The sequence below is a fragment of the Strix aluco genome, chromosome 2, assembly GCF_031877795.1.
Source record: "Strix aluco isolate bStrAlu1 chromosome 2, bStrAlu1.hap1, whole genome shotgun sequence".
Lineage (NCBI taxonomy): Eukaryota > Metazoa > Chordata > Aves > Strigiformes > Strigidae > Strix > Strix aluco.
The window spans coordinates 137,029,965-137,041,128 of record NC_133932.1 but is presented as its reverse complement, the minus strand read 5'-3'; the positions used below and the strand labels follow the sequence as shown (position 1 = coordinate 137,041,128).

Here is an 11,164-nt window from a genome sequence, read left to right as displayed (position 1 = left end):
TGCCCTGTGTTCATCCGCCGGGGAGGAACGACTGGATACCGGGTCTGTGTCCTTGTGGGGTGGGGCAATTTTTGGGGAGGAGTGGCTGGAGAGCTGCCAGTCAGAGAGGGACCTGGGGGGGTGATTGATAATGAGCCAGCAGTGTGCCCAGGTAGCCAAGAAGGCCAATGGCATCCTGGCTTGTATCAGCACTAGCGTGGCCAGCAGGGACAGGGAAGGGATCTGACCCCTGTGCTCGGCACTGGTGAGGCCGCCCCTCGATTCCTGGGTTCAGTTTTGGGCCCCTCACTCCAAAAAGGCCATTGAATGACTCGAGCGTGTCCAGAGAAGGGCAACGGAGCTGGTGCAGGGTCTGGAGCACAGGTGTGATGGGGAGCGGCTGAGGGAACTGGGGGGGTTTAGTGTGGAGAAGAGGAGGCTGAGGGGAGACCTCCTGGCCCTCTCCAACTCCCTGAGAGGAGGGTGCAGAGAGGGGGGATGAGTCTCTTGAGCCAAGGAACCAGCGGCAGGCCAAGAGGGAATGGCCTCAAGCTGCGCCAGGGCAGGGTCAGACTGGCTCTTAGGAAGGATTTCTTTGCAGAAGGGGTTGTTGGGCGTTGGAATGGGCTGCCCAGGGCAGGGGGGGAGTCCCCATCCCTGGAGGGGTTGAAGAGTCGGGCTGACCCAGCGCTGAGGGATCTGGTGGAGTTGGGAACGGTCAGGGTGAGGTTCATGGTTGGACTGGAGGAGCTTCAAGGGCTTTTCCAACCTCGATGATTCTGGGATTCTGAGAATTTGGACGACCCTGGGTGCAAATGGAGGTGTCACGGCCTCCCGAGGAGCAGTGGATGCTCCAGCTGCCAGGGCACCCGCAGGCACAGCCCTGTTGAGCCCAGCCAAGGCCAGCCCGCGCCAGTCCTCCCCCCAGACACAGCCCAGCAGTCATAGAGAACAACGCAAGGCCTCACAGGAGAGGCCCCCACTCCTGAAAAACACCCAAGCACCCTCGCAAAGCTCCCTCCCTGGGAGCAGGAGGAGCCAGGATGGGGGGGAATAACCAAATAACCCCATTTCTAGGCCTGAATTGGGGGACAGCCCCTCAGGGAAGGGCTCTGGCTTGTCCCTGGGTAAAGAAGGAGAAACCTAGAGCACAGCTTGCTCTGGGCAGCATCCACAGCACCGTTCTGGATCAGCTCCAAGCTGGGAAACATCTCCCCAGCTCTGCATGTCCAGCCCACTCCTCTCCCAGGTGCCTTGCCCTGGGGTCACACCAGAGGGGAAAGCTCTGTGGCCAGCTTGCCTCCGTGAAAACGGGTCCTGAAGGACCTTTCCGTGGTCCCTGGGAGAGCAGAGGTTGGACACATCCATGTCCAACGCAGCTGAGAGCTGCCCCTTGCCACGCTGCTGCTGTGGGGAAGGAGAGCCCGTCCTGAAGTCGGTCCATCTCGGGGGTGTCAGGGTTTGTGCCAGGGGTGGGAGCCATCCCAACCTTCCCCACCAAGGGAAAATCTGGCTCCAGGAAAGCCAAGGTCCCCACAGTCACACAACCGGACTCTCGGATCAAACGTTCAGGCATTGCCTGAAGGTCCACACGGTGTTTGTCTGGGCGAAATGCCCTCACTGCCCCGTGCGAGCTCTCCAGAGGCACGTTTGAAAGGAGAGCCCTCCTCGGTGCAGAATCCCTTTTGACAGCAGCTGCAAGTATTTAATAGTTTGGACATCTCCTGTCAAATCTGGTTTAAGCTGGACAAGAAGGCTTAAGTTATTTTGGGGGGGAAAAAACAAAAAAAAAAAAGGAAGTTTAGATGAGTACAAACTGTGCTATTGCTTAAGCTCCGCTTCTCTAGGAAGCCAAGCAAGTTTGCTTCCCTGTTCTCTCCGCACTACCTGCATCACCGTGACGTGGATGGGGTCAGGCTTGGCTCTGCTTGCCAGCTCCTCCACCCCGTCCCAGTGAGGAAGATGAAGATGTCTGAGATCTTCCTCCTCCTCCTCCTCCAGGGCCAGACCTTCAGCCCCAGGGTTTTTTTCCCATCTAAAGGCTGCATGTGGTGGAGGAGCTGCGGCGGCTGAGCCTCACACCTGTTTGGCCAAATCTCCTGCTCCCAGGGGTGCTCCAACAAGATCCCTTGGAGGGGCAGGATCCCACCCAGGGAGCCCCCGCCATGCTTGAGTACCCATCAGCCACACGCTGCCTGTCTGGGCCTGAGCCTAGGCCCAGCCTTGGGCCAGAAAAGCGACCACAGAGCTCCTGAACCTGGGGGTGGTCTTGGTGCAGGGGAAGGACACACTGTGCTCACCCCCAGCAGGCAGCAACACGCTCAACAGCAGACACAGAGAGATCAGAAAGCCAGGACCCCTCCTCACTGCCCTTCACCGGGGCAGAAATCCTCCCAATCCCCTCACCACAATCCATTCCCACCAGTCTGAGATGGACACAGATGCACTGGTTTTGCTGGGGAACACCCGGGGGTAGAAAGCAGGACCAGGCACTCCTGCATGAGCGTGAATGTGAATCCCTGCTCCTCCTGGGCTCAGAAAGGTTTTTTTTTTTTCCTTCGCTGGTAGAGCAACTGCCGCTGCTGGTGGGGACACAGACCTGTGGCTTTGGTAGGTAACAAAGCCTCAACCTCTGCCCTGCCTCGGGCAGGACATGCTCCCCCCATGTCACACGCTGCCACAGCAGCGGGGACAGTTTTTGGGCTGGAAGAGCCTCATGTCACCGGGAGGAGACCTGTGAGTTGCTGCAGGCGAGCGGCTGTTGCCATGACAGAGCACAGCTCAGTACAGCACATTCCCAGCCCAGGACAACCTCACCCCAACACACCCAGCACAGCATCCCTCAACCTGGCCTCAACCTCTCCCCTCAGCCTACACCCCAAAAAGAGATAGGGGAGCCCTTTCTACCCCAACTCCGAGGGAAGCGGAGTGGCAGTTGCCAGAAATAACCATGAAAAGGCACTCGGGAGCACGTGGGGACAGCGAACACTGGGATGCAGAGCGGGGACAGCCACGGCAAGATCCAGGCTGGCTGCTCCAGCACAAGCAACCCTGGGGCCTGAGCAAGCCTGGGCACCCCCCCAGTTTGCAGGGGAGCACCCCCTGCCCCCCTCTGCCACAGTCTTTGACTCCCCAGCTCCTCGGTGAGACAAACAAGCTGGTTTTCATGCTCAGGATAAGGAACAGATTTCCCCCCTCCCCGCAAGTAACACCTTGGTAACAGCGTAGGCGTTGCCAGTCACTGCCTGGCTTCCTCAGGCCCAGGAAATCACATTAGCTTGATCAAATTTAAAAACTTTCAGTTGGTGGGAAAAGAGCCAGAAGATACTTTTCTCAGTTCGGGTGCTCTCCGGTTACACAGGGGGAGGGCAAAGCTCGGAGCAGGCTGAGGCTGAAAAGGTTATTCCTGTTCCTTTTGTAAACTGCGAGCAGGCTGCATTCGCATCGCCACTTCCTGAGCGGAGGCCGCCGCTCGTGACACACACACGTGATGAAATGCCAACACCCCACCGGGGTACAGCCTTCCCCCCCCCGCTGCTTCAGGCCTGGAAAGCAGCAGGTTAAATATGCCACAGAACAGCCCATTTCCTCAAAATGTGCTCGTGCTTTTTTGCCTGTTTTCTCCTGAAAAATACAGTGCAGACATGACACGGGTCTACAATAAAATGATGGCAGGATATTCTCCACGAGCAGGCACGACTGCAACAAGCCCCAGCTGTCATTTGAAGGCTGGCACGCAGGAGAACAAGAACACGATCAAATTTTTTTATACTCTGTTAAAACAGCACTCTTGACCGTTAGCTCGGTTCACTACAAACTGTCTCAAACCAGTATCTGGGTGCAAACAGACACTTCGCAGCCTACGCGAACTAGAACGCAGACAGGAAACACACCACATCTTCACCGAAAATTTCATCTACCCACACTTCCCACAAGACTGAACCCAGTCCCAAACGTGCAGGGAACCGTCGCTTGCCGCCGACAATAAAGTTCTCGGTTTCTGTGGGTGCCACGTGTGCGCTGTGACCAGGGGAGGGTTTCTGCTGCTGCCCGGTCCAAACGCGTGGCCTTTGTGGACAAAGATCGGCTCCGCTTCCCCGCCAGAGCTGTCCCAGCTCTGCGTGTCATACACGTGCACGGTGCCATCAAAACCTTGAATAAAAGGGAATCGGAGACACCGTAGAAATAAATGGCTTCGCTTGAGTCTCACGCTCCCCTCCCCACAGGGCTGCTGAGACAGAAATGAGGCCAAAGGCCCAGACTGACAATCTGTGACAGCAGAACCTCCAAAGCCTCCAAGGAGCTTGTCTCAAGCTAACAGCTGCTGGGGAGAACACGGGCCAGATCCAAAAAGCTTGCGGAATCACTAGTCTGAATTTGCAGTGCTCTGGCCAAAAGGCAGCTTTGTTGCCCAGCTGGTCTTATCCCTGAGGCCAGACTGTCACTGGCACCATCAGGGTGGTGTTTGCTGAGAGCTTGGGGTCTTTGTTCTCCCAGGAGTCCCCCCAGACCCATCCAGGCCCCTCCTGTGGTTGCTGGGGGGAGAGGCAGCTGCGGAGGCTGGTGAGCTCACACCTCCACCAGCTCCAGGAGGAGCTCTGAACAACCACCCCCTAACCAGGGCGTTTAACAGTGAGATGAACTGGGCCTCGATGGAAATACAGATCAAAAAAGCATCCAGAAAAAGGAGATCTCTAGCCAAAGCACATACCTGAAACAGCAAGGCAGCCTGCCAGAGCCGGAGCCCAGGAGACGCACAGGAACTCCGCGCCTGAGCTGGGAGAGGGGACTCTGCACTTTGCCGAGGCCAAGGACTCGGAGGTTTTTCTTATGTCTGTTAGGGTGAGGTGTCCTCCGCTCGAGAGGCAAGCTATGGGTTGGGAGTCAGAGCCTTGAGGTCCGCGCCCGACTCCCATGCACCACCGCTCGCCACAAGGCGCCGAGGGGACGGACGCAGCCTCCAAGGGACTCTGCGGCTGCCGAACGTCGGCCAGGCACAGCCGCCCCCGGGCACAGCAGAGGAGCAAGGTGTTGCCATCCAGGAACGCCAGGCCGCTGAGCTCCTCACTGCTTTGGGAGGCTAGGGGGGGGGGGAAAAAAAAAAAGCAGATCTCAGATGCCGTGAGGAGTGTTTGTGTGAGTTCACACAGAATCATCTGGGTTGGAAAAGCCCTTGAAGCTCCTCCAGTCCAACCATGAACCTCACCCTGACCGTTCCCAACTCCACCAGATCCCTCAGCGCTGGGTCAGCCCGACTCTTCAACCCCTCCAGGGATGGGGACTCCCCCCCTGCCCTGGGCAGCCCATTCCAACGCCCAACAACCCCTTCTGCAAAGAAATCCTTCCTAAGAGCCAGTCTGACCCTGCCCTGGCGCAGCTTGAGGCCATTCCCTCTTGGCCTGCCGCTGGGTCCTTGGCTCAAGAGACTCATCCCCATATCTCTCTCGTTCCCTGAGAAAGGAGATTTCCAGCTCTTATGCCTGGAAGTGGCTTTCAAGAACTGTTTGTTAGCTCTTCAAGAGCCAGCAGCCTGCTCGGGAAGTCTCTCTGCACAGGATCCAAGTGGAGCTGGCAGAGTCTGAACCCCTCGAAAGGTGATGTTAACACCCAGGCAGGCCCATGACTAAAACTAACTCTGTTTGAGCTCCTATGGGGGACCCGGCGTAGAGCTGGGTGCCGAGGCATGGCAGAGCACTGACAGAGACCTGCCTTTTGCTCAGCACACTGCGTGACAGCCACTGGATGCACACAGACATTTTCCTCAGCAGGGGACGAGGTGTGTGGGGACTGAGTTTTACTGTGTAGGTGAGGGCAGATGGTCTCCAGGACCTGGATGAGCCACCTTGACATAAGGCAGGGCTGGTTTAACAATGCTGACATGAGCCCTCCTCCCATCCAGGGCAACACAGAGCTCGCTCAGAAGTTAATGATTTCAATGACCCCAGTAATGTGACTTGATTGCACCTCGATGACTGGGTTCAGTTTTGGGCCCCTCACTCCAAAAAGGCCATTGAATGACTCGAGCGTGCCCAGAGAAGGGCAACAGAGCTGGTGCAGGGTCTGGAGCACAGGTGTGATGGGGAGCGGCTGAGGGAACTGGGGGGGTTTAGTGTGGAGAAGAGGAGGCTGAGGGGAGACCTCCTGGCCCTCTCCAACTCCCTGAAAGGAGGGTGCAGAGAGGGGGGATGAGTCTCTTGAGCCAAGGAACCAGCGGCAGGCCAAGAGGGAATGGCCTCAAGCTGCGCCAGGGCAGGGTCAGACTGGCTCTTAGGAAGGATTTCTTTGCAGAAGGGGCTGTTGGGCGTTGGAATGGGCTGCCCAGGGCAGGGGGGGAGTCCCCATCCCTGGAGGGGTTGAAGAGTCGGGCTGACCCAGCGCTGAGGGATCTGGTGGAGTTGGGAACGGTCAGGGTGAGGTTCATGGTTGGACTGGAGGAGCTTCAAGGGCTTTTCCAACCCAGATGATTCTGGGATTCTGTGACTCAGGGCCAGCACGTCCCTCACTGGGGACAACACACCCAGCAGCCCTCTGCTAACCCGATTCTTTGCACCAAAACCATCAACGGTGCTCTCATAGGGCACAGATCTGGGGCAGAAGCCCGAGAAAACACTGTCATGGGAGCAGTGAGAAGCCGGAGATGGACCAGAGCATGGTAACCTCTTTCCTCAAGACAACGTACTTTCTGCAAATATCTTCCTACCCTTTGGCACAAGTCTGGAAGTACCCACCCAGTGAAACGTTTGCCTGTTAAGCAGCTGCCCTTGCTTTACCCAAACACTGACTTCTCAAAATCAGACATTAGACTTGGTTTGAATACCTGCCATGTAGACATTTTTCCTCGATTCAACCTCTGTAATTTGGACGCTGTTGAGTCTCGAGCCGTGAAGGACCCACGGGGCTCTGGCCGAAATGGTGGCAATTTTAGCCCAAGGTTGCCCAGTGCCATTTTCTGTAGATATGGCGCTTACAGATTTAATAACATCTATTTGAAAGAGATGTAAGCAGTTGTAAAACACATCAGGAGTCAATCCACAAGATTAAGCTGTTTCACAAAGACGCCCTCGCAAAGCTATAAGTGACCTACTAAACCTAAAACTCAGTTTTCATAAGAAATTCAATTATGATTGATCCCCCTTTCTAGAATAAAACCACTCTTTCCAACACATCCAGCAAGGACAACCAGCCATTTAAAAATCTAGCAAAATGCATGGAAAGTTGTGAGTCAAGATGTTAATTTTCAACGAAGAAGAAAACTTCTAACAGCATTTTGCACTTCCTTTCTGGTGGTTTCAATGTATTTCACAAGAGCAGACCAAGCGACAGCAATCCTTTTCTAGAAGCAGGCAGACACAGGCTTGGATAACCAAAGTAGATCCCGAAAGGTGATGTATGGAGCTCTTTATTTCTAACCCGTGGAGTTATTAGGGGAATATTATGTCAACTATACAATTTGGGGTTTTGTTGGTATGACTAAGAGCTCACAAATAAGTGGAAAGCCACTGTGACAGGCCTAAACCTACTAATTCCCTTAGGAGGTTTGTGTTATCGAGTCCTTTTCTTGCCAAGCCATCAGAACTGGTGTCGACACTTGTCTCGTGCCCTTCTCCAGCCCCTGCCACACAAGGGCAGTCACTCGGGGCTTCACTGAATGGGACTGACACTCCTCTCCTCATTTTACACCCAGGAAGAAGGGGAAGTTAGAGATGCTTGACACAAGGACTACATTGAGAAACTACTCAAGCTCAGAAAGATGTTCCCTTACCAGAGTCCTCTGCTGACACCTGCCAGACCTGGAGGGAGCTGTCTGGTGGGCCACTTGTCACCAGCAAGCTGAAGAAACAAAAATAACCCCACAAAACTCTTTAGGAGCAGAAAACAGGCTTTTTTCCCCAGCCTGGGACAAACTGGTGTGCTGCTCTGCCTGTGCTCAGCAGCTCTTGCCTCTGCTTGGAGTGGAGAAGGGGCCATAAGGACCATGATCCCAGAACTCCTCACGCCAGGGTGCTCTACACAGCCCAGGCAAACACTGTCCCAGGCAACAGCATTTAATTAGCACATTTTCCAAAAGCACCAGACTAAGAACGGTGCAGAGAGCCCCAAAATAGCAACAGGGACTTGTGTAGGAGGAGAGAGCTGAACGAGTGAAATCAATCAGCCTGAGGGAAGCGTGTTTGCTTGGTCTACAAGCCACAGCAGGAAGAAAAACCTTCTGACCTTGCATACGTGGGGTGCAGCTGAGCGGTGGCAGCAGCTGCCAGTATCCTGCTCTGCCTGATGAGCACCTCCACGCAGCGCCAAATGCAGAAGGAAAGGAAAGGATGGAAAAGGCAGAGAAAGGGAGCTATACAGGCCCCCACTGCTCAGAAGTGGGGTAGAGAGGGATCCCTGGTGAGCCCAGCATCAACGTCAGCAGCCCCTGTGGCTCAATTCTGCAAGAAGCTGAGGAGGACCACGACGCTCCCCCCCCAGACTCACGCTGCTCTCCGAGCTGGCAGGATTGACCAGCGGGGTTGGGAAGCAGGCAAGGAAATGGAGCTTTCTCTGAGTGGACAAGACCCCTTTCCATCTCCAATATGTCCTGGAAGGACTTTGTGACCATACCTGGTGTCCGGCACGTGTTTCAGACTGTACACTGGGCGGTTTGAAAATCCACCGCATTCCACCTTGAAATCTCTCTCTGGACACAGGCCCTAGAAATCAGAGGCAAAGTCATTTCTTCACACTTAATCCCAGAATCATCTGGGTTGGAAAAGCCCTTGAAGCTCCTCCAGTCCAACCATGAACCTCACCCTGACCGTTCCCAACTCCACCAGATCCCTCAGCGCTGGGTCAGCCCGACTCTTCAACCCCTCCAGGGATGGGGACTCCCCCCCTGCCCTGGGCAGCCCATTCCAACGCCCAACAACCCCTTCTGCAAAGAAATCCTTCCTAAGAGCCAGTCTGACCCTGCCCTGGTGCAGCTTGAGGCCATTCCCTCTTGGCCTGCCACTGGTTCCTTGGCTCAAGAGACTCATCCCCCCTCTCTGCACCCTCCTTTCAGGGAGTTGGAGAGGGCCAGGAGGTCTCCCCTCAGCCTCCTCTTCTCCAGACCAAACAATGATGCAGAACGTGGTGTGGTCGGTTACCACAAAAAAAGACACAAGACACTCTCGCTTGATAAAGCTCTTGCCTGCCCAGCAATGCCTATTTCAACAGGAGCTATAGGATTGAAGGACCCCAAAATAGTTAGAGGGAAAAAAATCTGGAGAAAGCTCCTGCCAAGACCTCTGCCTGGGTTCGCTGCCATATACACATGTCTGGCTCAGCACCTTTCTGCTTACCCAGTGACCAACCACCACATTTCTGCTTTTAACGTAGAGGTCACCCACCCACGGGCCAGCCTCTCTGTTCAGCAGTGTGGTCCCCCAGGCTCGGACATCTCAGTAAATCCCTTCTTCATTTGTCTTGGTGTCCTCATCTGTTCTATTTCCCCATGAAACACTTTCGCTCACACATCTGGAGATGAAGTTTTCATGGCACAAGATGCCCACAGAGCAGCCGGATTATGTGACTGGCCTGCCAACCTGTGCCACCTCAACTGGACAGCAGCCGGGTGACTTATACACTTCACTTTTGGACCAAAACTACTCAAAAACCTGGCCAAGCCTTTGCCCATGCAACAGAGACTAGAAAACAGCTTGGGAAGCTCGGCCCAGCTGAGCCTGGTCTCTGAAGACACCAAGCCAAGGAAGACAGAGGGGTCTGGTGCCACCCTGGCTGCAACACCCACCTGGGTCTCCTTCCCTTGCAGCGCTGGCGGTGGGAGCAGCTGCAGGATCTCATTCCCATCAGACTGTCCGTACCCGGCTACGCAGACACCTTGAGGGTGGGGATGAAGAACCAGGGACACAGTGAGGGACGACCCCCACCCCCGTTACCATACAGCTCATCCTGACCCCAGACCCAGGCCGAACCCTGGGATAGACCCAGGCCGAACCCTGGGATAGTCCCAGCCGCTTGGCCTCACTTCTGGCATCCAGGGGCTGCACCTCGGCCTCCCCTCTGGAACCGCGGTCCGGCTCGACGCCGTGGCCTCCCTTCTCCCCGCTCTGTAGCCCCGCAGCCATTTTCCCCATCACCCCAGCCCCTCGCCCCGCTTCCTTCCCCCAGTGACCCAGGGCCTAACCCCGCCCGGAGGCCCAGCCCAGCCCTTCTCCTCCCCTCAGCACCACCCGTCCCGGTACCGCCGGGCCGTCCCACACTCACGGTTCCCCCGGGCCCACTCGATGACGCGGGTGGGCGCCTGGAGCTCGAAGGTGTGCAGGTCCTGATACCTGCGGGGAGAAGGAGGGAGGGAAGAGGTTGGTGGGGCCGGGGGACCGCGGCCGGGCCGGGGCCGGGGCTCCCTCACAGGCGCAGGGACTGCAGCAGCCACTCGTCCGCTGCTTCCTCTTCCTCCTCCCCGGCGCCCACCACCTCCATGGCGGCGCCCACCGCCTCCATGGCAATACCCGCCCGGCGCGTCTCTGACGTCACACGGCGTCGCGCAGCAATGACGCTATTGGGCGCGGCCGGCGGGCAGAGGCGGGAAAATATGGACCGGGGAAGGGGGTGGGGGGGGAAGCGGCCCGAAACCGGGCGCGGCCGGTTAAAGCCGGTCTGGGCCGGCGGTTCTGAGGGAAGTACGGACCGAGATCGCTGCCCTGAGGGGGGGGGGGGAAAGTATATTTTTTATATATATGTATATATATATATATATGCTGTAGGGCGGTGAGGGGAAACCGCGTTATTTCCGCGGGGAGTGGCCGCATCTCTGGACCGCGGAGGTTGCTGTGGAGGGGGAAGAGGGCAGGGAAGCACCGTCAGGTCATGCTGTGGTGTTTTGTGGGCAGGTTTTATTTTAATTAATCGGCTGCTCAAGTGTAGGTAACAGTGCAGGTTTGTGTGCAGGTTTGTAAATATAATACAGGGAATAAAGCAGCACGGGTCTGTGCATCGGCTTGGATATGCAGGAATAGCCACATGCAGGTGTGGTGATAAATCCAGGAGCTTCCCAAATCTCTGTCAAAGCCAGCCTAACCCCTGCCTACTGTGCCCGTGCCTTTCTATAATGTGGTTACATGATGGTTCCCAACTAACACTTCTGTAGGTTTTGCTATTTTTTTTTGCTGTATCCAGCTCTGGGGGCACCAACGTCAGAAGGACA

The 11,164-nt window shown here is 56.1% G+C and overlaps 1 protein-coding gene across 2 annotated transcripts; it reads right to left on the bottom strand.

Annotated features, from left to right (window-relative positions):
• Positions 1 to 3,730: 3,730 nt before the first annotated feature.
• WDR73 (WD repeat domain 73) lies at positions 3,731 to 10,475 on the bottom strand. Of its 2 annotated transcripts, XM_074816584.1 has the most exons (8): positions 10,370 to 10,475; positions 10,225 to 10,292; positions 9,749 to 9,837; positions 8,581 to 8,669; positions 7,742 to 7,809; positions 6,797 to 6,961; positions 4,691 to 5,059; positions 3,731 to 4,131 (listed from the first exon to the last, which is right to left on the bottom strand). In XM_074816584.1, exons 1-8 carry the CDS (start codon positions 10,459 to 10,461, stop codon positions 3,896 to 3,898), a joined length of 1,176 nt encoding a protein of 391 aa, XP_074672685.1. In that variant the 5' UTR covers positions 10,462 to 10,475; the 3' UTR covers positions 3,731 to 3,895. The 2 variants fall into 2 exon arrangements, with proteins under 2 accessions (XP_074672685.1, XP_074672686.1); XM_074816585.1 differs by lacking the exon at positions 6,797 to 6,961.
• Between the last annotated feature and the right edge of the window lie 689 nt (positions 10,476 to 11,164).